Source organism: Gobio gobio (assembly GCF_949357685.1).
Source record: "Gobio gobio genome assembly, chromosome: 25".
Lineage (NCBI taxonomy): Eukaryota > Metazoa > Chordata > Actinopteri > Cypriniformes > Gobionidae > Gobio > Gobio gobio.
Genome location: NC_137121.1, coordinates 35,382,202 through 35,408,270, shown reverse-complemented (window position 1 = coordinate 35,408,270; position 26,069 = coordinate 35,382,202). Strand labels below are relative to the sequence as shown.

Genomic DNA, 26,069 nt, shown 5'->3' with positions numbered 1-26,069 from the left:
GGCAACATTTTGGTTAGCAAAGGACAAAGCAGTAAGCATAAAAAGTTTGAGAATTTTGTTCATGTGTGAATGACTTGTTCATTTTGTTTAGGATTTTTTTTCTGACTTTAAGAGTTTTGTCTTTTCCCCTAAAATTATCAACATACAGTACATATTTGACTTATTTTGTATGACATTGTAAATAAATTGATAATTTTAAATTATTTTTGTTCGTTTGTGATCTATATTTTCTGTAGAATTTGCTTTAGTACAGCATGTCATAGGCAGTTGTAATTTTTTTGGCCACCCCAATAAAATCACTGGGTCTTACCTGGCCACCCCTGAAAAATGTTCTGGCTACGCCCCTGGTATGATGCCCTAGTGCTTGTATGTGTGTGCATTTCACATGTTCTGTGCAGGGTTGTTGGAGCTATCTGATCTGGGCCTGACCCCCCTCTCGACAAGCAGGCGCCCTTTACGACGTCCGAGGCCAATCTTACCCATCTGGGAGGGGTTTTGCGACGAGCATCCTGACTAAACTACCCCATTCTGGCATATCTATACATGTGTGACTAATGTTTAGGCTTTTGTGTCTCTTTAGCCAATCAAGGCTCAGGCCATCTGTTATTGTTGATGTAATCAATGTCCTTGTAAACAGTATAACTGGTGGGCAAAATTTAGTTAGAGTCTGGCCTGCGATTCCACGAGAGACTCTGACGCTGGCTTCTGCTGATGAAACTGCAAACTATTCTTCAGTAAATATTTCTTTAATTAATCTAACTCCTGACTCTTGGTCTTCATTTTTCACTACTGGTCCTGTGTCCTAAACTTTTACCCCAATAATAGAGTGCCGAAGTAATGACGTCACTTTGTAGGCCAACCCGGAAGTTAGCGGCGCATGGGTTCCCTCGATCGAAAAGCCATGCATTTTCCCCATAGACTTTTGGAAAAATCTCAAAAAATAAGATCTGTGTTCAACAAAGAGTTAATGACCCTTACACGTTTTGTCTATCAAGATAATCTTTACAAATTAATCCAAAATGTATAAATTTTGAAGCCTAAATAAAGCCGTCAGATATAGAATGCTAACGGTAGGCTATAAACGGACTACAGCACACCATGGTCGCGGATCAACGTTATCATCAAGCTTCCTCAAACTTTATTTAAAAACACGCTCGCTCATTATGATCTGCGCTGTGTATGAACACTTAAACACTTTTTCATGAGAAATATTGCCCATTCGTTTTTTCCAAAAATGTTAGAAACTCATTTTGTTTATGCGTGCCTCTCTGAGATTTATTTTTTGTTAATGTTTTTTCAGACAATTTGATTATCACTGTGATAACATTAAATGACATGAAACACAACCCAGTCTCTTTTTGTTAAATGCAAGTTTATGGATGATCAATAATACAAAAGTATAAGTAGAATGTATAATAAGCTATACATTAAATAAAGCGAACAATTCAGTCAAACATTCAAAGTCAGTGCTAGTCGGCTAACTTACAACGGTAACGTACAGTTATAGCCTAAAAATAAACAAGTAATGAAACTTCACTTTGCCCTCAGCCTAAACGATTTGCCAGGGAACAAATTATAGATCCATGAGAGCAAATATGGGCCGTTACATCTACACAAGACGAATTATAGCTGGAGACGCCACAGAGACAGAGCCAGCGAAGACGTCAGAAGGACTGGCCGAGGAAAGTCTACTCTCGCCGGGTAAACAAGCGCGGAGCGCCGCTGACCCACTGGAGCTCACAACTCCTAAAACACCAGATAAAATATTAAAATAGGCACTCTTCTTAAAAATAAACCACAGATTTGAGCTTTAAAAAACTACATTATCGACTGAAAAATTCTTAAAACTACGTTTTGTCACACATTAACAGTAGATTTTAACACAAAAAGACGTGTAAACACAGCCCATGTCAGCCATTTCTCAACGAGACGAACATGTGAAGAGAGTAAACTCCAAATGTTCAAGCATTCAACTTTGCGCGAATAGCGCGATTTATTCACGCCACATAAGTTCTTAATAAGGCTGAAACGCGGGCTAGTGAGAGATTGCCTGTTTGTCACGATGACGTCTAAAGTCCCCACCAAAGGATGTAGTTCTTTTTAGCAACTTGTTAGCAACCACCGTTTTTAAGACACAATAAAGTTTTAAAAAATCACAAGCAGGTTTTAACTAATGTGTTTTATGTCATAGATCAAAACGTGAAAATATTTAGAGGCTTTGTTAACCACAGACCTTATTTCAGGCGATTTAGCAAAAACCCATTAAAAAAAAAACGATAGACTTTAGGGCGAGGGAACCGGAAGGGCTAAAATGCTAACTCACTTCCGCGTTTTGGCCTACAAAGTGACGTCATAACTTCGGCACTCTATAAGCAATCAAGACTGTTTAGCAAATCACGATCACTTCGGCTACGTTAACTTTCCAATTAAATGCATCACGATTGTTTTTGATGTTAAAATAAAAACTGATTCACATGTGATACTCACACTCTGATCGTCATCCATCTTTGCTGGTCCTCTAATTCTAGTTTCATTCTGTGCAGTTTTGGTGGCTCTTAAAAGAGCCTTTGTGGTTTGTTGCGGGTTTAGGCGCGCTCTCCGCGGATGCGGCGGGCCAGCTGGATGTCTTTGGGCATGATGGTGACCCTCTTGGCGTGGATGGCGCACAGATTGGTGTCCTCAAACAGACCGACCAAATAAGCCTCGCTGGCCTCCTGCAGGGCCATGACCGCGGAGCTCTGGAAGCGCAGATCAGTCTTGAAGTCCTGAGCGATCTCTCTCACCAGCCGCTGGAAAGGCAGTTTGCGGATCAACAGCTCGGTGGACTTCTGATAACGGCGGATCTCTCGCAGAGCCACGGTCCCGGGCCTGTAGCGGTGAGGCTTCTTGACGCCGCCGGTGGCCGGAGCGCTCTTGCGGGCGGCTTTAGTCGCGAGCTGCTTCCTCGGGGCTTTGCCACCGGTGGATTTACGAGCGGTCTGCTTAGTTCTTGCCATTGATGGAGTTACTTCTTTCTGTACTACTGACGCTGGAAATGCTGCTCTTTGTTACAAAGCTGATTTTATATCATTGGACCGCCAAGAGTTCACAGTGACGTGAGGGTGCAGAGGCTTGTGATTGGCTAGTGTGTGGCGTCTGAGCATAAGTGCCAGCCAATGACTGCGCATTCCCTCTTTTCCGCTCGAGCTGCTTTGTTCTGTTGTTACTGCTCATCAAACAGTGGAACACACACAGGCTTTATACTCACATTTTTGCATTTGTGATGAGATATTCACCTTATTCCTAATGTTGTGCAGATCTCGAATTCAAACAAAGGCACTTTACCATCTGTATAAAAGGACTGCTACCAAACAAGACAACCCCAGTCAAAAAGCAAACAAATCATGATGGAAACAACATTGGCAAACAGGAAGTGTGTGTAATACAGCCGAAAGTGGGGGAAGTAGGTACTCAGTGAAGATTGGAAAGGAAAACATTTTATCCAGAGTCAGAATAGAACATACAGGACTTAATAAAACCATGAATTTAATGTCCAATCATCCGACAGGACAACATGAATGTGGAAAAACAAAACTGAAGAATGTATTGTGAAAACTGAAGTGTAAAGGTGACAGGGGATTGATATTAATTTAAGATACACGTTCATCCCAGAACAGAGAATGGAGCAGATTTTATTAATGTGGAAATAAAACAGGTTATATATGTAATTGTCCACATGGAGCTAATCCACATTTGATTGACATAAATGGTTAATTCATTTAAACCACCTATGGGTATATTCTTACATTTTAAAGAACAGTGCTTTATCAGATAAAGTGGGTGGCTCTTAAAGGAGCCTTTGGGTTGCGAAAACAGTATTTAATCTGTTTATTTGGATTTGGCGGCCTTCTCGGTCTTCTTGGGCAGCAGCACCGCCTGGATGTTGGGCAGCACGCCGCCCTGAGCGATGGTCACTCCGCCCAGAAGTTTGTTCAGCTCCTCGTCGTTGCGCACCGCCAGCTGCAGGTGACGGGGGATGATGCGGGTCTTCTTGTTGTCCCGAGCGGCGTTTCCAGCCAGCTCTAGGATCTCAGCGGTAAGATACTCGAGCACAGCGGCCAGATAAACCGGAGCACCGGCACCGACGCGCTGAGCGTAGTTTCCTTTGCGGAGAAGCCTATGTGAACACGGCCGACGGGGAACTGCAGTCCCGCCCTGGAGGAGCGAGTCTTAGCCTTTGCTCGGGCTTTGCCGCCGGTTTTGCCTCTGCCACTCATATTTTTTTGACTCTCAGACTATAACCTCTATAGAAAATAAAGAGAATGAATAACCTTGTTTCCACACACTGTCTTTATACGAGAATCCCAGTCGCCCATTGGTTTAGAGTCTGAAGAGATTTCAACCAATCACTGAATTTCCCTCCAAAGCCCAACCCCCATTTCTAGCGAGAATAATTATGCACAAGAATTTGACAAATAAAATAGCCAAATAGATTAAATACTGAAATATTTGATATACAATTTATATTTTATAGTGCATTACAGATGGTAAGGGAATTATATCCCTTATAATTCATTTAACAATGTGTTTTTCTGTGTGCAGTTAATGTATAAACATATATTTGAACTAAAATTGTGAAATTTAAACAAGTTTTTCAAATAATTACTTCACTCTCGATGTGTTACTGGGGTTTGACACGCACACTTTAACATGGGATATGGATATTAATCGCTGTTTCTACCAAAAGCGCTACACCTTTCACACACACTGTATATTCTGAGCACATTGATCTTCTGATACTGTAGTTTTATGGTCCTTTTGTAATATTGTAGTTTTATCACTGCCTTTATTGTGTGTGGGGTTGAGTCACAATCCTCCAGCAGTGCCGAGTGAATATATTCTGTCTGCACTGATGTTTTGTGTATAAAAATGGTTTAGTGATTCAAAACTTATCTTTTCTGGTCACTAATGTTTGATATATTGCTAGTTTCGATTGTATGAGTATAAGTGGCCGCGAGTCACATTTTTCTTTTAAAAATTATCAAAAAAGTAAAATACAGGAGTTTTGCTCTTTTTCAGAATTAGTGGTTGGCTCTTAAAAGAGCCTTTGAGGAATAAACTATATTGGTTTGTAAAAGTATTTACTTCTTTTTGGGAGCTGCCTTTTTAGGCTTGGCTGCTTTAGGCTTTGCCGTCTTGGGTTTCGCTGCCTTGGCTTTTTGGGGGCTCTTGGCTGCTTTCTTAGCGGCTGCTGGCTTCTTTGCCTTCTTGGGGCTCTTCGTCGCCTTCTTAGCGGCTGAGGCGGCGGGTTTCTTGGCCTTCTTGGGCGATTTCTTGGCGGCGGCTTTGGGCTTCTTTGCCGCTGCGCTCTTGGGCTTCTTGGCGGCGGTGGGTTTCTTGGCCGCGGGCTTCTTCGCTTTAGGAGCCGCTTTCTTGGCCGCGGGCTTCTTCTTGGTCTCGGCTTGCTGCTTGTTGAGCTTGAATGAGCCCGAGGCGCCGGTCCCTTTGACCTGCACCAGGGTGCCTTTAGTCACCAGGCTCTTGATGGCAATCTTGACGCGGGAGTTGTTCTTCTCCACGTCGTAGCCGCTGGCGGCGAGAGCTTTCTTCAGGGCGGCGAGGGACACGCCGGTCCTCTCCTTGGACGCGGACACAGCTTTGACGATGAGCTCACCGACGCCTGGACCTGCTTTCTTGGCTTTCGCAGCGGACTTCTTCTTGGGCGCTTTGGCCGGGGCGGCAGCAGCCGGGGCTGGGGCGGTTTCTGCCATATCTCTCTGATCGGATCTAAAGTCTTTAAGCGCTGTCTGGTTTCAGCAATGACTGGCGCTCGCGCGGCGCTGCGATCTTCAATAACACATGAGAACCTTGTAGACTCAACCTGCCCGCTCGGTGTCTGTGCGCGTCCACGAGCCCCTCACGCGTGTGTTTTCTTCTCTTACATTTGGGGCAAAACTGAAGCGGTAAAATAGTTTGTCACAGTCAAAACAAAGTGAACACCAAGCAGAGGTTCTGAGCTTTCATTAGAGACTAAAACTCGCGAAGAGGATTTGTTTCTTTCGCCTCCATCAGATCAAACCCAAGGCGAGCATCAGCCACGGGGAAAAGCCGCGTGTGAATTTGTTGGATAGTTTAAGTATACAAGTTGCTAAAAGCCCAAACGCGTCCTCTGTGTGTTCAGCAAACAGTCTGAAAGAGACTTTAATGAAATCAGCATCAGTGAGGGCGTGAGGAGGCTTTCATACAGCTGCTGTTTTGGGCAGCTCGAAGCACACGAACATCATCCGGAGGATCCGAGTCTCTCTGTGACTCTCATGTCTGGCCAGCAGATGATCTGTACTCATAAAACAATAATCATAATAATAAATACTCATGATCACTCAAGTGTTTTAACTAAATCATCACATTTGTTTCTCCTCATCTCTCTTTCATCTCAGGTTCCGGCATGTGAATGAGGATTGTGTCAGAGCTCATCTGAATGAGTTGTTAATTTACAGCAAGACATAGCAAGTGACTTAAATATCAACTTTTTCTCACTATTTCTTATTTCCCTTCGCTTATACTTTTCTGGACAATGTTTGAATCTTGTTAGCATTTCTTATGTCATTGCCTCCTATATTTCTCAATTGTAAGTCTCTTTGGATAAAAGTCTCCTAGAATAAATGTAGTTAGAAAAAACAGGTCTAATTGATAAAATAGTCTTATTATTCACTCAATATGTTTGATATATTTGCACAGATGTTGTGGTTTTGGTCAGAATATATACTAGTTCAGCTCTAACCCTGAACAAACTCACCAGATCAAGAGAATGAAGGTGTTCAGAGTTACACTGGTGCGTTAAACTGGGATTGGTGGGTCATTCCTGGTGGTGCCTTTTGGCCCTCATAAAAGTCAAACTCAGTTTTTTGGTCAAGCTTGAATAGTTTAAATAGATTAAACCATTTATTTAACAAAATAAATGAAATGGGAGATCAACTGTTAGTGAGAAAAAAAACAAGTTTCAAAAACGTATGATTCTAATTCATGGGCATTGTGTAGTTTATCTTTGACAACTCATGTGCCTTTGTCCCTTTAAAAGCATATCAGTTAATACATTAATAGAAAAAATATATAAATAGTGTATGAATTGTACTTACTTTCTAAAAACCACATTTTCCATTTTCAGATACAAATGCCTGAAGGGCATTTTTTTAAGAACTGCTTTATTGATACTCCAGTACATTTTTATTTGGCACAGAATTATTAGTATGTTTTTGCTGATTTTATCAAATTATTGTAAAACAAAGTGGACAAAATGACAAGGTCATTATTCTTTTTGTCAGGCTGCAGATAAATGAAGACGGTCACAATTGTGACTGGTGGTGTAACACAGGGAGTCTATGTTCCCTCTGTCATTCTGTATTTTTCTTATAAACTCTTTCAGACTGAACTTATGTCAAGTTTTGTTTTTACCTGTCTATCTGTAGCTTTATCTATAGATCGACCCATCATATCTGTACTTATGTTTTATTTAACTTTATAATGAAGTTTATAATTTCCTTCCGGTTTTCTGTCACTTTAATAATTTGTATTATTTGTCGTACTGCTGAATAGGAAAGCGATTTTGCCGTTTTGAAACTGAGCCTGACAAGGTTTACATCTTCAATATAAAACTGCATTAACGCCAGACATGTTGTACCACCAGTCACAATTGTGACCGATATGAAAACTATTTTTTAATTGACTTTTCAAAAAGATTTAAAGGTCCCATGGCATGGCATTTTTCTATTATTTTATAATGTTTCCTGAGCTGTACTTATATTGTTAGTATGACTTTTACATCATAAAATGTCATAATTTAGAAATAAAAGGCATTTTTTCTATACTGCTGTTTGCCCTGTGGCTGAATGCCCTGCTTCAAGAGGCGTGTCTGCTGTGAGACTTCAGTAAAAACACCCACTGTTGTGATTGGCTGACATCTTTGCATTTTATATGAGCGGAGGGGGCGTGGTTTATCGAGGCACGAGCAGGCACGAGTCTGCCAGGGAGACGGATGGACCTGAGTTCACTTCACCACTTCATCATCAGTTCTCAGCATGTCTGAACTGTTTTAGTTACAGCATATACTTTAGGTTATTAGTCTATTTCTAGTCGGAGGGACTGTCACTCATGTCAGAAAGTTAGTAACTTTAGTAAATTATGGATCAGCGCTGACTGGAGACGCGAACCGTTTAGAACGATTCAGTCCGATTTGGTGAACTGATTCGGTTCACTAAAAAGAACTGGTTCAAAAGAAAGATCGTTCGCGAACCGGACATCACTAATGTATCAGAGACTGAGCTCAGCGATTGCTAACAAAGTTATTTATAGTAACTACTGAGTTATGAGAGCGCTGTCAGTCAGCGCGAGTTTATTGTGTTTGTATCTGAGAGTTCTGAATAAACAGTCACACCGAGTCCGTCTCTTCATCATTGTTCTACCAACTTTGTAACACATGCAAAGTACCATTACAGCTGTCGAGATGAACGAGTTAAAAGTAAGTGTTGATAATAGCATTATTTTTAAAATAAAATAAAAGCGTCAGTGACGCGCGTTGAGTACACAGCGCAAACAAAGACACAACAGCAGTAATCGGATGTAATCCAGTTTATTGTGGGGCTAGGCTGGCTAGCCCGGATATGCTCAAGCTTACCCCCCTTCTGCTTAATCTCACGCCGCGTTTGGTGCCTCCGCTGTGGGCCAGATGCAGTACTGTGGGTCGGGGATGTTGAAGGCCGAGCTTCGGCGTGTGTGAGGTTTATCTCTGCTGATGTTGAGCAGAAACTCATGACTGTATGCACATTTTAGAACCGATAGACGCGACGAGGACGTACAAAAACACTGACTCACAAGATATAAAACACGAAAACACCGTTCTGTCGGGAGAGAGAGAAGCCGCATTGTGTGCACGAATAATAAATAATTAGCTACACATCAGAAATCACTGATCACAGATCAGAAGGAACTGAAAAAAGACTTCTGTTTTCATTTGTACATCCAAACACTGAGAAACTGCCAGCGTTCACTCGTTCACAAGCAATGATGCAATGATCTCTCGACGAGCGTTTGCATGGGCGTGCCAGATTCTCTGGGCGGAGGAAAGGGAGGAAACCGTGCCTGCTTGGACGTCAAACCAGGAGACTTCAGGATTGGCTAGTCTGGCCTGTCATTTTCTCAAAGGCAGAGAAAGACAGCCACAACTCGGTTTTACACCGATCAACATTTCTATCCACTTGGGGACAATATTCAGGCTAGGGGAACTCATATTAATGTTGAAAAACCTCATAAAATGAAAATTTCATGCCATGGGACCTTTAAACGGACATCTTAACAAACGCCATAGAAATTCATGCCATCTCTGGGGAAGTTAAGATTAAATGTGTTAATCTCACAAGTGTTATAAGCTCTTTAACTGAGAAGATGGGTGGCTCTTACAAGAGCCTTTGGGGTGGGTAAGGTCAGAGGTCACCTCACTTTGAGCTGGTGTATTTGGTCACAGCCTTTGTGCCCTCGGACACGGCGTGTTTGGCCAGCTCTCCGGGCAGCAGCAGACGCACGGCGGTCTGGATCTCTCTAGAGGTGATGGTGGAGCGCTTGTTGTAGTGCGCCAGACGAGACGCCTCACCGCCGATGCGCTCGAAGATGTCGTTGACGAAAGAGTTCATGATGCCCATCGCCTTGGAGGAGATGCCGGTATCAGGATGAACCTGCTTCAGGACTTTGTACACATAGATAGCGTAGCTCTCCTTCCTGGACTTTCTGCGCTTCTTTCCTCCCTTACCGGCGGTCTTGGTGACGGCCTTCTTGGAGCCCTTCTTAGGCGCGGACTTTGCTGGTTCAGGCATGATGATGAAGAGTCAATGTGCGCTCAGGAGCGATACAGAGGCTTTTATTCACCGACATATGCTAATTTACTGAAAGATACGGATTCTTCTGATTGGCTGTTTTCATAGGCCGAGCCCATAAACTCGTATTTCATTGGACAACTTAAAGCATTACGACAGCTAATCACGGGTGGGTAAATTATAGACCCCGCCTACCGCCCATGCTTCAAGGACACCCAAGCGATTTCGTTTTCTTTGTTTATTTCCCGCTCTTTTTAACCTTTAGAATTGCTTTTATACACGAATTTTCCCTCCTACACAAAAGCCACCTTACCACTAACATTTCACTTTTATTTTCATAATTTTAACTTTTTTCTTAATTCTTTAAATTACTTCAAATAGCAATAGAGTTATCAGAAGAAATAACTAATATAACTATTTTGAATATCAGTCAAATGCTTATTTCAATACATTTATACAGAATTCAAATATTTAACAAGCTTAAACTGTAAAGATATGGAGGACGAGAAATGACTTAAGTATAAATAAATGAATAAATACGTAAATGCCGAAGTAAATAAATAAATGTATAAATACATAAATAAATGAATTAATAAATAAATATATGAATAAATAAATATAGAAATACGTAAATGAATGAATTAATAAAATAATACATAAATAATTAAATGCTGAAATAAATAAATGTATACATAAATGAATAAATATATAATTTTGTCAAAAGTATAATTTTGAATAGTTTCTTTTGTATAATTTGTGTTATACTATAATTGTTCTACATTTATTTATGCATTTCTACATTTACTTAATTCTGCATTTATAATTATAGTTGGTAATTTCTCGTCCTCCATATAAATAAACGCCAGTTCCCTTTCAGTCGGTCACGTTCGACGTACGTCGGAACTGACCGACGAATTGGGATCTGATCTCAGAGACCAATCTACTTCGAGTGTATTAAAAACGAGCCAATGGAGATTGGCATGCGATCCACGCATTCCACGCACCGCCCCGCAGCGCGGGTATAAATAAGGAAGTGGAATGCTTGATCATTGCTTTTCTACTTCGGAGCCGAACAGTGAATGTTTCCTGTTTCTACGAAGAGTGTTTTTGACGAGTCTCGTGAGAGGATCTGCTTCCAGTGCGGGTGTGACAGCGCGTCAGCGAGTGCCGCTTCAGACGGAGATCAGCTGTTGGTTCGCTGGGCGTTTCCTATTTCTGAGTGCACACACAGGCTTGCACCTTTGTACTGTGTGGTGCCGCGGTCATCTCCCTGAGTGCTTCAGCACGTTAAAAGAGCAGTTTCCTTTCTAAAAGAGCAACACGGTTTGACCCTGCGTCTTTTTCAAGATGTCATTCAAACCGTGTGTTTCTGGATGCGGTCGATATCTGTCCCCAGCTGACGGTCACGTTCGTTGTCTCACGTGTTTGGGCGTTCAGCACGCTGAGGCTGCGTTCGTGAATGACTCATGTTCCCATTGCGGGAACATGACCATCGCAGTTTTACGGTCCAGACTCCATTACCTCGAAAGAGGCGGAGCACCATTGCGCATCCCCCGATCTAGTGGTCCTCCCGCTGCAAAGCAGAGGGCTGCTACTTTGGCTGATGGCCTTGGTGGGGACCTGAGGGTTACTGTGAGGGCTTCCCCGACGGGTCAAACGGCTCCTCGGGCCCCTCCCCCCTCCGCTGCGCCGGTGGAGCTTCCAGAAGAGCGCGCTGGCCTCCCCCGGGAGGTCCCAGGCGTTTCTTTTGGGGCTCCGGCTGAGGACATGCTGTCGATTGCAGCATCGGGGGACGAGCTAATGGGCTCTGAGGATGAAGATTCGGCTGCGCTGCCCCCTTCGGGTGTGACAGCGTTGCCCGAGTCCGACCCAGAGCTTACGGCTATGCTTTCCCGGGCCGCCGCGAGTGTCGGGCTCGAGTGGAACCCTCCACCGTGTCCCGAACCCTCGCGGTTGGACGATTGGTTTCTCGGGACGGCCCGTGCTGGTTCTCAGCGCCCCGCCCCGGTTCCTTTCTTCCCTGAAGTGCATCAGGAGATCACGAAATCGTGGGTAGCGCCTTACAACGCTCGCTCACGGTCGACTGACTCCTCCGTCCTCACTACTCTCGATGGTGGTGCGGCTAAGGGCTACGTGGGAATCCCCTCAGTCGAGCGGTCTGTGGCGATGCAACTGTGTCCCAAGACCGCTGCGGACTGGCGGGGTGCCCCGCGTCTCCCCTCCCGGGCGTGTAAGTTCTCGTCCGGTCTCACGGGCAGGGCTTACACCGCCTGCGGGGAAGCCGCATCATCTCTGCATGCTATGGCGCTCCTGCAGGTCCACCAGGCCAAGGCGCTAAAGCAATTGCACGAGGGTAGTTCCGACCAGGGTGTTATGCAGGAACTGCGTGCGGCGACTGACCTCGCTCTCCGGGCGACGAAAGTCACTGCACGCTCCCTGGGTCGGGCGATGTCCACACTAGTGGTCCAGGAACGCCACCTGTGGCTGAACCTGGCAGACATGCGTGATTCCGACAAGGTCCGGTTTCTCAACGCCCCTGTCTGTCAGGCCGGCCTCTTCGGCGACGCCATCGAGAGCTTCGCCCAGCAGTTCTCGGTGGCCCAGAAGCAGACGGAGGCCATCAAAAACATCCTGCCCCGACGACCCGCTGCTGCCTCCACCCAGTCGTCGTCGGCAGCACCTCCGCCTGCTCGTCGCCGAGGGCGTCCCCCTGCGTCCGCCTCCGCCCCTGCGAAACCCAAGCAGCAGCCTCCACCGGGAAAGCAGGGTGCCGGACGTAAGGGAGGCGCCCAACCCGCTCAGGGCTCCGCTAAACCAGCCGGCAAGCGCAAGGGGAAGCGGCCCTGAGACGGGCAGCCCAGGGAAGACGGGAGCTGCTCTGAGGGAGATGATGTCCGCATCTTTCTCCCACCCCCCGGAGGAGGACCGGGGGGCCCCGACTGGTGTTACATCTCTGCCGCTGGCTCTCCGGAGTCCAGCGGCACCCACATTCTCAATAAAAGAGCAGTTTCTATTTTCCCTGGGCCCCAAGAGGGCCAGGTTGGCAGTGCGCGACGCCCCCGGGCTTTGCCACTCCTTTCCTCCCCTCTCCCCCTCGCCAGGGGGCAGCAGTGTGGGCACCGAGAACGCCCCCGGGCCTTCTCACCCACACTCTGCCCCGCCCTGGAATATTCGGACAACACTCCGGGCCGCCTCCGGGCCTCCCGAGTCGGGTCCGTCCATTCCACTTCGCTGCCCCACCCCGGGTACGTCTGTGGTGCCGTTGGTCCCGCTTGTACGGTCTCTGGGGGCTTGGCTTCAGCTCCCCAGGCCGTCTCGCTGGCTCATCCGTACCATCAGACTCGGCTACGCGATTCAGTTCGCTCGCCGGCCTCCCAAGTACAAGGGCATCCTCTTCACCTCAGTGCGGAGCAGCGATGCCCAGGTCTTGCGGTCAGAGATCGATGTCCTGCTGGCGAAGGACGCGATCGAGCCGGTTCCTCCAGCCGATATGAAGGCGGGGTTCTACAGCCCCTACTTCATTGTACCCAAGAAAGGGGGTGGGTTACGGCCAATCTTGGACCTGCGTATCCTGAATCGGGCCCTGCACAAGCTCCCGTTCCGGATGCTAACGCAGAAACGCATTTTCGAATGCATCCGTCCCCAAGATTGGTTTGCAGCGATCGACCTGAAGGACGCGTACTTTCATGTCTCTATCCTTCCTCGACACAGACCGTTCCTACGTTTTGCGTTCGAGGGGAAGGCATATCAGTACAAAGTCTTGCCCTTCGGGCTGTCCCTGTCGCCTCGCGTCTTCACGAAAGTCGCAGAGGCAGCCATTGTTCCGCTCAGAGAACGCGGCGTTCGCGTCCTCAACTATCTCGACGACTGGCTTATACTCGCCCAGTCTCGGGAGCAGTTGTGCGAACACAGGGACATGGTGCTCAGTCACCTCAGCCTGTTGGGCCTTCGGGTCAACCGAGAGAAGAGCAAACTCTGTCCCGCACAGAGGATCTCTTATCTCGGTATGGAGCTGGATTCGGTCAGCCAGACTGCGCGCCTCACGGAAGAGCGGGTCCGGTCGGTGTTGAACTGCTTGAATTCGTTCAAGAACAGGACGGCGGTCCCACTGAAATTTTTTCAGAGGCTCCTGGGGCATATGGCATCTGCAGCCGCGGTAACGCCGCTCGGATTGTTTCATATGAGACCGCTTCAACACTGGCTCCATGGCCGAGTCCCGAGGTGGGCGTGGCAGAGCGGCCAGTACCGGGTCCCAGTGACTCCTTACTGCCGCCAAACTTTCAGCCCATGGTCCGACGCTTCGTTTCTCCGGGCCGGGGTGCCCTTAGAACAAGTGTCCAGGCATGCTGTGCTCTTCACGGATGCCTCCTCCACGGGCTGGGGGGCCACGTACAACGGGCATGCAGTTTCAGGTCTGTGGACGGGACCTCAATTGCATTGGCATATCAATTGCCTCGAGTTGTTAGCGGTACACTTGGCACTGCGCCGCCTCAAGGGGCCGCTACGTGGCAAGCATGTACTGGTCCGTACGGACAACATTGCGGCCGTTGCGTACATCAACCGTCAGGGTGGTCTACGCTCCCGTTGCATGTTCCAACTCGCCCGCCACCTCCTCCTTTGGAGTCAGAAGCATCTGAGGTCGCTTCGTGCCATTCACATCCCAGGTGCGCTGAACCAGACAGCCGACGAGCTCTCTCGCCAGTCGACACCTCCGGGGGAGTGGCGACTCCATCCCCAGGCGGTCCAGCTGATATGGGACCTCTTCGGAGCCGCACAGGTAGACCTGTTTGCCTCTCCGGACTCGACCCATTGCCAGTGGTACTATTCCCTGTCCGGGGGCACCCTCGGCACGGATGCACTGGCGCACAGCTGGCCCCGGGACCTGCGCAAATATGCGTTTCCCCCAGTGAGCCTTCTTGCACAGACTCTGTGCAAGGTCAGGGAGGACGAGGAGCAGGTCTTGTTAGTTGCGCCCTACTGGCCCAACCGGACCTGGTTCCCAGAACTAACTCTCCTCGCGACAGCCCCTCCTTGGCCGATCCCCCTGAGGAGGGACCTTCTTTCTCAGGGACGGGGCACTCTATGGCACCCGCGTCCAGACCTCTGGAAACTCCATGTCTGGTCCCTGGACGGGACGCGGAGGTTCTAGGGGGTCTACCACAGGCAGTGGTAGACACCATCTCTTCTGCTAGAGCCCCCTCTACGAGGCGCCTCTACGCTTTGAAGTGGAACCTGTTCGTTGAATGGTGCTCTTCCCACCGGGAAGACCCCCGAAGGTGTTCGATTAGTGTCGTGCTTTCTTTCCTGCAAGATGGGCTGGAGCGAAGGCTGTCTCCCTCCACCCTCAAAGTGTACGTCGCAGCAATAGCGGCGTATCACGACGCAGTCGAAGGTAAGTCCGTAGGAAAGCACGACTTAATCGTCAGGTTCCTCAGAGGTGCGAGGAGGCTAAATCCTCCTCGTCCAAACTCGTTACCCTCTTGGGACTTAGCTCTAGTGCTCAGAGCACTTCAGAGCCCTCCCTTTGAGCCTTTGCAGTCTGTGGAGCTTAAAATCCTGTCAATGAAGACAGTGCTTCTGACGGCATTGGCCTCCATCAAGAGGGTAGGGGACCTGCATGCACTTTCGGTCAACGAATCGTGCCTAGAATTCGGGCCGGCCAACTCTCACGTTGTCCTGAGACCCCGGCCTGGATACGTGCCCAAGGTTCCTACCACCCCCTTCCGGGACCAGGTAGTGAACCTGCAAGCGCTGCCTTCGGAGGAGGCAGACCCAGCCCAGGCTTTGTTATGTCCCGTCCGCGCTCTCCGCGCTTACGTCGACCGGACTCAAAGCTTTCGGACCTCAGAGCAACTCTTCGTCTGTTACGGAGGCCAGCAGAAGGGAAAGGCTGTCTCCAAGCAGAGGTTGGCCCACTGGATAGTGGATGCTATCGTCTTGGCTTACCAGTCCCAAGACGTGCCTTGCCCGTTCGGGTTGCGAGCACACTCAACAAGGAGTGTTGCTTCTTCCTGGGCGCTGGCTCAAGGCGCCTCGCTGACAGATATATGTAGAGCTGCGGGCTGGGCGACACCTAACACGTTCGCTAGATTCTATAGCCTCCGTGTAGAGCCGGTATCTTCCCGCATCCTCGCCCCCAGTGGCCAGTAGCGCTAAGTGCCCGTTCTAAGTGTCGGCTTGCAACGCCACTCCCGCCCTCTGGGCCGGATACGTGCGTCTATTTTTCTCCAGTTGTGTTCCCCGGAAACGGCTAACCCTGTCGAGCTCCTCCGTCACCCCTGCGGTGCCAGACGTTGCGGCCGTCTGACGCCAGGCCTGCACCCGTATGCTTGTGAAACGTGTGTGTAGGCTGGGTTCCATATGTAGCGGTCCCCTCACGGCTACCCCATATGTGTATTCTTCCACGGTACCAGCTACCCTACTCGGCTAGCCCCGTGTCTTCCCTTGACAGAGCCCGCTCTGTCGTCTCTGGGCGTGTTCTTTCCCCCCTGGGACCAGGCTGGAACCACCCCAGAGACTGCCATATGTTGCACTACCCTGCCAGGTTAGTCCTTATGTGTATTCTGCCACCTAGCCTTCTACTGAAGGACGTGGCTCCGCAGCGTACCATCTCCCGAGACGGGCACGCTTTCCCAGCGTTATGACTGACCTGCTTGGAGCCCTGACTTCCGTACCATCTAAGACGGTCCAGTGCGCTCAAGCAGGACGCTGGAAGGGCCAGCGCCCTGGCGTTTTGGTAGGGATCCCAATTCGTCGGTCAGTTCCGACGTACGTCGAACGTGACCGACTGAAAGGGAACGTCTCGGTTACGTATGTAACCCTCGTTCCCTGAAGGAGGGAACGGAGACGTACGTCCCGTCGCCAGGTGCTGTGCTTCCGCTAGGGGGCCGAGTCACTAGTTCGGCTCCTCAGCAGAAAAAAGCAATGATCAAGCATTCCACTTCCTTATTTATACCCGCGCTGCGGGGCGGTGCGTGGAATGCGTGGATCGCATGCCAATCTCCATTGGCTCGTTTTTAATACACTCGAAGTAGATTGGTCTCTGAGATCAGATCCCAATTCGTCGGTCAGTTCCGACGTACGTCTCCGTTCCCTCCTTCAGGGAACGAGGGTTACATACGTAACCGAGACGTATTTTCATATTCAAGTTCTTATTCAGAACTGTATTGCGTATTTAAAGTAAAATGCATCACTAACATTGCTGTGGCATGACTCTTTATGTGAGGGAGTGTGTGGCTCTTAAAAGAGCCGTTGGGTTTGTGGTTTGTCTTGATTTCAGGAGTTTAACCTCCGAAGCCGTACAGGGTGCGTCCCTGCCGCTTCAGCGCGTACACAACATCCATGGCGGTGACGGTCTTTCTCTTGGCGTGCTCGGTGTAGGTCACGGCATCGCGGATCACGTTCTCCAGAAACACCTTCAACACTCCGCGGGTCTCCTCGTAGATCAGACCGGAGATGCGCTTGACACCGCCGCGGCGAGCCAGACGACGGATGGCGGGTTTGGTGATTCCCTGGATGTTATCGCGCAAAACTTTACGGTGACGCTTAGCGCCTCCTTTACCGAGCCCTTTACCGCCTTTGCCTCTTCCAGACATGATTAACTCAGAGTACTTTAGTCGTTCGTATAATAACGAATAGAGAAAAAGCGCTACAAGGAAGCAGTTTATATTTGCTTACAGGACCTTACAGAAACCACCACCGCGCAACACGCCCCGCGCCTAGATATAGTTCAGCACAAGACGTGATTTAACCCTAAACCTGATCTCACTAGGCCTGTGCTTTGAAAATTAACAAAAAAAAAGTAATAATTCCTCAAGCCCGCGTGTTCGTTGAATGAGGAGAGCAGAAACAAAGTTTAGATTTACTATTTTAATAATCAATTACATCAGATGAATGAAGCATACAGAGCTCTGGATCACAGCTGTTGACAGTCCACAACAGCTAACAGATCAAGACCCAGACTATTTATACAGAAAATGAAAACTATAGGCAGTCTCTTCTCAGAAATCACATGCCACTATTAGAGAGCAGCTGAAGATTTGATCAAAACTGTGGATGAGCGAATGAAAGAGAGTTGGAAAGAAAACAGCTGTATGTTTTCAGACAGACTGAAGATGAAAAGAAGTGTCAAATTCCTGGATAAAAGGTCAGAGGTTAAGAACTGTATAAAAATGAGTTACGAGTGTAATTGTGAGATGTTTTCAGTCTAAGCTTTGGCATCCAGATCTCTGACTCGAGTGATTTCTTCCAAAGACAGGACAAATGATATCTCAACATTTAACCCTCTATGGTCTGCATTATGTTCTAACCAAGAACTTTAAAAATAAGCTTTTATTACATGAAATAGCTTCAATCACACAAATCAAAACACATTTTTGAATAAATAAATAAATAAATAAAAACAGAAGTAAATGCGATGACACTTCCTTCTAATGTGACCTCCGTTTCACAGGCTGGTCAGGAGCGATGTAGTGGGAGCACAAAACACTATCAAACACTGATGGGAATATTTAGCACAGCGCAGTGTATAACACAGTGAGAGGATGACATGAAGAAGTGCCCTGACATGAGGACATTTTCATCTATTTCGTGCTGTCGCTCGGTTAACAAACACCATCTCTGCACACGCTGTGAGTTTGGGCTGCTTATGACATTCATCTGGGAACGCCATGTGTGTGTCATCTCCCCAGATTTGTACCATAATATAAACCTATGCCAGGAAAACACATCAATATGTTCCTAAACATGCAAACTGTTCATCGCAATTTTAAAATAACAGTTTAAACCCTCGCTCTGAGTTTTGATGAACACATATTCAAGAAAATTGCAGTGTCTGAGCATTTCTATCGTAAAGAAGAGTCCAGATATGAATGATCTTCCGTGGGTCTGCCATTAATGACGTGGAAAGGCAAAGCAAGTTTATTTAAAGCAGATTTTTTACTCAATGATAATTCAAAGTGTTCTACATAGGAGTTCAAATAATCAAAATAATTACAACAGATGCAAAGGACTTAAAAATGCATACGAAAGAAAAATAATATCAAAACAGTTTAGAAAAAAGAGGATAAATAAAATGCAGTGTGATCAGTGGACTGTAGTGCTCCTTCAGTAAATGTACAGCTAAACAGATGTTCTGAGACTGGATCTGAATGAGACGTGCATAACAAATGCTCGTATCTGGACTGGAAGAATGGAGGAGTCAGGTTCAGGGTTTTACACTGGACCTGTCCCTTCTAGTGTCTCTTCACTCTCGTGTTTGCCCACCGATTCACTGCCTGTCTATGACGGTGTCATGACAAATCGGGTCCAACTGTGAAATAGTGTCCGCTTAGGACCCAACGTGGTAGCTGTTTTAAATGCCTGATCAAAAGCTGTTATCGCGATGTTTCGTTTGATGGCTAATCGAGCTGCTGTAGCTTATTCTAGCAAGCTAAATGCTCTGTTCAAAATAAAAGCATTTAAAAAATGTGTTACAATAACAAAATGCTAAACGTATCAGACACGTTTAGTAAAACAAAAAACATAATAAAAATTGTTGTATTAAGTAATAATACGCAATAAGGATAAGTAATGAAGAATTACATTATTTAACTAATTTTCAAAGCATAAGCAGTTTTAATTCTCAGTTTCTGGAATATTATACAACATAGCTGTTGGATGTTTTTCAGTTCGGTAACATCATTGGAAGAAAAATATAACACTTGCAATGAGAACATCCAGCTTACCCCACAAATCAGATTCTGGAACAAATAGAATGGGTTATAAAAATAAAACACCCCAAATGTATGTGTTTATAGTTGTTTTTTTTACACTTTTACACATACAAAAAATATAAGCTGGTCTAGAGTGCTATTTAAAAAGTTTTCTTTTATTTGATTTCTGTCTTTGATTAAACGATTAGTGATTATTATATATTATACAATATTGCTAATTATGATAAATAACAAGTAAAATAGCAACTGTTTGACTTTATATTCTCCTTTCATTACAGATGGCCACATGTCTCTCGTGGGCAGTAATGGAGAATCTTGCAGAATATTAATGTTGTAATATTCCAACAGTTTGCCTAGTTGGGAGCAGAATTTCATTCATAATGTCAGAACAAATATACAGAACAACTAAGGGTTCATTTGGTCTTTTCTGGGCAGTCACAGGTCTCACAGGTGATGTCAAAGGGCTCCTATTGGCTGAAGATGGCAACCCTCTCCTTGATGTGGTAAAAATTGTGTTTGTCTGAATTAGATCATTGCAATGTCATACATACATTAGAAACTGTATAATCAGTTACATATTAAATATGGTTAGAAAGGAGCAAAAATGGATTCTTTCCAGGATTAAAGAGGACGCTAGTTGTGTCTGAAACGGTCTCCTCTCAATGTCCTGAAACTTACCATAATTATCGTTGTGCAACATTTATATTTCGTTACTTTTAGAGAAAATAGTGACAATCCAAATCTTCAATTTTGTTTATCTTTATTATATATGACTAGTTTATTAAAGGTCCCATGGCAAGGCATTTTTTCTATTATTTTATGATGTTTCCTGAGGTGTACTTATATTGTTAGTATGATTTTTACATCATAAAATGTCATAATTTAGAAATAAAAGGCATTTTTTCTATACTGCTGTTTGCCCTGTGGCTGAATGCCTTGTTTCAAGAGGCGTGTCTGCTGTGAGACTTCAGTAAAAACGCCCACTGTTGTGATTGGCTGACATCTTTGCATTTGAAATGAGCGGAGGGGGCGTGGTTTAACGAGGTCTACGACGCACGAGATGCTGCCAGAGAGATGGACCTGAATTCACTTCACATCAGTTCTCTCAGCACGTCTCACTTCAGTGAACTGTTGTAGTTACTAGAATATACTTCAGGTTATTAGTTTATTTCTAGTCGGAGGGACTGTCACTCATGTGAGAAAGTTAGTAACTTTAGTAAATTATGGATCAGCGCTGACTGGAGACGCGAACCGTTTAGAATGATTCAGTCCGATTTGGTGAACTGGTTCGGTTCACTAAAAAGAACCGATTCAAAAGAATGATTCGTTCGCGAACCGGACATCACGGAGACGGAGCGATTGCTAACAAAGTTATTTATAGTAACTACTGAGTTATGAGAGTGCTGTCTGTCAGCGCGAGTTTATTGTGTTTGTATCTGAGAGTTCTGAATAAACACGAGTCCCAGTCACGCCGAGTCCGTCTCCATCATTATTCTACCAACTTTGTAACACATGCAATGTACCATTGTACCACATGTAAGTTACCATTACAGCTGTCGAGATGAATGAGTTACGAGTAAGTGTTGATTATAGCATTATTTTTTAGATTTGTTCCAATCATATGAAAAGCGTCAGTGACGCGCATTGAGTACACAGCACAAACAAAGACACAACAGCAGTAATCGAATGTAATCCAGTTTATTGTGGGGATAGCTGGCTAGCCTAGCCGGATACCCTTACGCTTACCCCCCTTCTGCTTAATCTCGCGCCGCGTTTGGTGCCTCCGCTGTGGGCGAGATGCAGTACTGGGGGTTGGGGATGTTAAGCAGAAACTCATGACTGTATGCAAATTGTAGAACAGATAGACGCGACGAGGACGTACAAAAACACTGACTCACAAGATAGAAAACACGAAAACACCGTTCTGTCTGGAGAGAGAGAAGCCGCAGTGTGTGCACAAATAATAAATAATTAGCTACACATCAGAAATCACTGATCACAGATCAGAAGGAACTGAAAAAAGACTTCTGTTTTCATTTGTACATCCAAACACTGAGAAACTGCCAGCATTCACTTGTTCACAAGCTATGATCTCTCGAGCGTTTGCATGGGCGTTCCAGATTCTCTGGGCGGAGGAAAGGGAGGAAACCGTTCCTGCTTGGATGTCAAACCAGGAGACTTCAGGATTGGCTAGTCTGGCCTGTCATTTTCTCAAAGGCAGAGAAAGACAGCCAGAACTCGGATTTACACCGATCAACATTTCTATCCACTTGGGGACAATATTCAGGCTAGGGGAACTCATATTAATGTTGAAATACCTCATAAAATGAACATTTCATGCCATGGGACCTTTAAGTAAAATAAATGACATGTTAGTTGTGCTTCCAATTTGTTTAATTTAACAATATTCAAGCAGTTACTTGATAATAACAGTGTAGTATGTTTATTTACTCATACAAAATGTAAATAACACATACAGTACAATTAAATATTATGTCATTTGTGAACCACAGTTAGTATTACATACAACAATAATTACGTTACTTTTATGCAACAACATGTATTCAACTGAATTAATACGAGTTTAGAGATATATTTTAACGAGTGAACATTTAACCAATGTTGAACATTAAACAGATTATTTAGATATTTATAAAGAAGTCCATCTCTATCATGGCGACTCTTCATCATGGCAGAACCTGAACTGGGATGAACATCAGGCCAGACTGCAACTGGATCTGTCGGCCGGTATCCTCGGGGACCTGAGGATGAGACCAGGATAAAAAAACTAAATGTTATTAGGTGAATGCTTGATTAAATAGATGAGTTTTAAGTCTACTCTTAAACTGATCGAGTGTCTGAATCCCGAACATGGCTAGGAAGTTTATTTCATAGTTTAGGAGCTAAGCAGAAAAACATGCCTCTCTATACATTTCAATAATGGAAAACTCTTTTATTATTATCACACTAATAAATGACTTTAGGTTAAAGCCTTTCTGTGATATATATATATATATATATATATATATATATATATATATATATATATATATATATACTGTCTGACTTAAAGCAGCAGCGGTGACAGACACATCTGTGCTTCTAAAGGGCCTATATATTGTTTTTTTAATGTATAATATATTAATATAATATTCCATACTGTTACAGTACACAGGAGGCAGACACAGATGTAACGGTAATGGTAGTTTATTTGACCACAGTAGAGCAGATGCAGTAACACAGGTGAGTAAACTGGTTGTAGATAGACGTTGAATGGATATGATAGAGATAGTTACTGTCCTTTGTTTTGCTGATAGATGAACGTTGGAGCTTGGAGATCGCTGGAGAACTGAGGAGCTGACTGGAACACACCCACACAGCAGACGAGGAACACAAAGGGAAGGAGACACGCTGGAGACAGGTAAGTATGCGAAGAGAAGTCCTAGAGGTAAGCATAGCACAGAGTATATGCGAACGAGACCGGACATGGAGTGCTGTGTGAGTGTGTGTTATATAGTGCTGGTGATGAGTGCCGTGATGAGGTGCAGGTGATGGTGATCAGTACTCCGGAGATGGCGTGCGTTGTGATTGGTGGAGGTTGGAACCTGACGTGTCTGTGACAGTACCCCCCCCCCCCTCCACGGCCCGCTCCAGAGGGCCGAGAACCCCGAAGCCGTGGTGGACGTCCTCTACCCTGCGGTGCCGGTTTCTCAGGGTGACTGTCGTGAAAGGTCTGGAGTAAACTGGGGTCTAAGATGTCGTTCCTCAGGACCCAGGAGCGTTCCTCTGGGCCATATCCTTCCCAATCCACCAAGTATTCCAGCTGACCACCACGACGTCGGGAGTTCAAGATCTCATGAACCTTGTAGGCAGTTCCATCCTCCAGGATGAGTGGAAGGGGGGGTTCGGCGTGAACCACGTCAGGTCCTGTGGGTGAAACAGAGGGATGGTGAGCTTTAAGTAGTGACACATGGAAAGTGGGGTGTATACGATACCCTTGTGGAAGACGGAGTTGGTAGGTGACTGGATTGACCTGCTTGATGATGGGGAATGGGCCAATGAAACTGGGACTCAGCTTTTTGCAAGGCAGACGCATTCTGATGTCTCTGGTTGATAGCCAAACCATCTGACCAGGCTGGAAGACAGGAGTGTCAGACCGTCGGAGGTCGGCTACCATCCTGCGTCTGTGCAGGGCCCATTGCAGTTGATGGTGTGCTGAGTCCTAGACCCTCTCGCTCTCTCGGAACCAGTAGTCCACTGCTGGAATGTTGGAGGGTTCCCCATCCCAGGGGAACAGTGGAGGTTGGAAGCCGAGTACGCACTGGAACGGGGTGAGTCCTGTGGTTGACTGTTTGAGCGAATTTTGGGCGTACTCGGCCCAACCCAGGAACTGGTTCCAAGAGTCCTGGTGGTCATGACAGAAGGTACGTAGGAAGCGGCCAATTTCCTGTACCTTCCTTTCCGTCTGCCCGTTCGATTGTGGATGATATCCCGACGTCAGGCTAACGGCCACACCTAGGAGGGAGAAGAACGATTTCCATACTCTGGATATGAACTGGGGACCTCGGTCTGAGACAATGTCTTCTGGTACTCCGAAGTATCTGAAAACTTGGTTGAAGAGTGTTTCGGCTGTCTCCATGGCAGTAGGCAATCCTGGAAGTGGGATCAGACGGCAGGATTTAGAAAAATGATCAACAACTACTAGGATGGTGGTATTACCGTCTGAGGCCGGAAGGTCAGTGATGAAGTCCACTCCTAGGTGTGACCATGGGCGTTCTGGAACGGGCAGAGGAAGGAGTTTCCCAGCTGGCAGATGACGAGGAGATTTGGAAATGGCACACTCCCTACAGCCCTGCATGTACCTTCTGACATCCGAAGCCATCCCTGGCCACCAGAAGCGTTCTTTAAGCAACGAGAGGGTTTCATTGACCCCCGGGTGACCAGTACCAAGTGACGTGTGAGCCGAGTGAATAGTGGGAGTGCGTCGTGTCCGTGGGATGTACAACAAGCCTGGTGGACAGCCCGGCGGAGGGTTCGTGGAGGCATTGGAGGAGGGGATAGTTTCTTCAGACCAGGTAATAGGACTTACGATGAGGGAACTTGGAATAATTGGTTCTGGTTCTTCGGTTTGTTCATCAGGAGCATGAAGACGGGAGAGAGCATCAGCCTTAATATTTTTTGTACCTGGGCGATAAGAGATGGTATAATTGAAGCGGGAGAAAAACATAGCCCAACGGGCTTGTCTTGGGTTTAGTCTTTTGGCTGATCGAAGATATTCTAAGTTCTTGTGATCCGTTAGCACCAGGAACGCATGTTTGGCTCCCTCCAGCCAATGCCTCCACTCTTCCAAGGCAAGCTTAACAGCAAGGAGTTCCCTGTCACCGATGGAGTAGTTGACTTCCGCCGGGCTGAGCTTGCGGGAGAAGAAGGCGCATGGATGGAGTCTACTAGGCGTCCCCTGCTGCTGGGACAACACCGCTCCCACTCCAGTTGTGGAGGCATCCACTTCCACGATGAAAGGCTTTTCTGGATCTGGATGGACGAGTAAGGGAGCGGTGGTGAAGGCTTTCTTAAGTTGTTCAAAGGCGTTGGTGGCTACCGGGCTCCAGGACAGAGACTTGGGCTTATTGCGTAGCATACTGGTGAGTGGATGAGTGATCGAACTGTAACCTTTAATTAAACGTCTGTAGAAGTTGGAGAATCCAAGGAAGTGTTGGAGTTCTTTGATGGTTGTGGGTTCTGGCCAGTTGGTGATGGATTCCACCTTCCTCTCGTCCATCCGGATGCCACTGTGGTCTATGTGATAACCCAGGAAGGAAACTGATGTTTGGTGGAATGAACACTTTTCTGCCTTGAGGAACAGGTGGAATTGACGTAGACGGTTGAGGACCTCCGCAACGTGTTGGCGATGTTCGGCCTGGCTCCGGGAGTATATGAGTATGTCGTCGATGTAGACTAGGACGAATCGATGGAGAAACTCCAGGAGCACCTCATGGATGAAATCCTGGAATACGGAGGGGGCGTTTACCAATCCATACGGCATGACGAGATACTCATAGTGTCCAGTAGGGTTAATAAAGGCAGTCTTTCACTTGTTCCCCTCACGTATCCGGATGAGGTTGTAAGCGCTGCGGAGGTCCAGCTTGGTAAACACAGTGGCACCACAGAGATGTTCCAGGGCCGCTGGGACGAGAGGAAGGGGATATCGAAACTTGACGGTGATTTTATTGAGAGAACGATAATCGATACATGGCCGCAAGCCTCCGTCCTTTTTTGCCACAAAGAAGAAGCTGGAAGCAGCAGGGGAAGTAGACGGCCTGATGTAACCTTGGGCGAGGGCTTCCTTAATGTAATCCTCCATGGCCTTCTCCTCCGGGATGGATAATGGGTATATCTTACCCTTTGGTACTGGTTCACCCGGAAGCAGGTCGATGGCACAGTCCCATGGCCGGTGTGGAGGCCGCTTGGAAGCCCGTTGCGGGCAGAAGACATCTCTGAAGGGGGCGTAACACTT

The 26,069-nt window shown here is 46.4% G+C and overlaps 5 protein-coding genes across 5 annotated transcripts; all 5 read right to left on the bottom strand.

Moving 5' to 3' along the window:
* Positions 1-2,585: 2,585 nt before the first annotated feature.
* LOC307121531 (histone H3.2) lies at positions 2,586-2,996 on the bottom strand (the record flags this gene model as incomplete). Its single annotated transcript, XM_079809142.1, has 1 exon — positions 2,586-2,996. The coding sequence occupies one exon, from the start codon at positions 2,994-2,996 to the stop codon at positions 2,586-2,588; it is 411 nt and encodes a 136-aa protein (XP_079665268.1).
* Positions 2,997-3,867: 871 nt separating this feature from the next.
* Positions 3,868-4,256, bottom strand: LOC307121505 (histone H2A-like; the record flags this gene model as incomplete). The annotated part of the gene is given in 2 exon segments (XM_079809108.1): positions 3,868-4,161; positions 4,164-4,256. Coding segments are annotated over 2 exon segments (387 nt in total).
* An 864-nt stretch (positions 4,257-5,120) lies between these two features.
* Positions 5,121-5,750, bottom strand: LOC307122004 (histone H1-like; the record flags this gene model as incomplete). The annotated part of the gene is made up of 1 exon (XM_079809803.1): positions 5,121-5,750. The coding sequence occupies one exon, from the start codon at positions 5,748-5,750 to the stop codon at positions 5,121-5,123; it is 630 nt and encodes a 209-aa protein (XP_079665929.1).
* A 3,717-nt stretch (positions 5,751-9,467) lies between these two features.
* LOC307122017 (histone H2B-like) lies at positions 9,468-9,842 on the bottom strand (the record flags this gene model as incomplete). The annotated part of the gene is made up of 1 exon (XM_079809819.1): positions 9,468-9,842. One exon carries the CDS (start codon positions 9,840-9,842, stop codon positions 9,468-9,470), a length of 375 nt encoding a protein of 124 aa, XP_079665945.1.
* Positions 9,843-17,125: 7,283 nt separating this feature from the next.
* LOC307122022 (histone H4) lies at positions 17,126-17,437 on the bottom strand (the record flags this gene model as incomplete). The annotated part of the gene is made up of 1 exon (XM_079809824.1): positions 17,126-17,437. The coding sequence occupies one exon, from the start codon at positions 17,435-17,437 to the stop codon at positions 17,126-17,128; it is 312 nt and encodes a 103-aa protein (XP_079665950.1).
* Between the last annotated feature and the right edge of the window lie 8,632 nt (positions 17,438-26,069).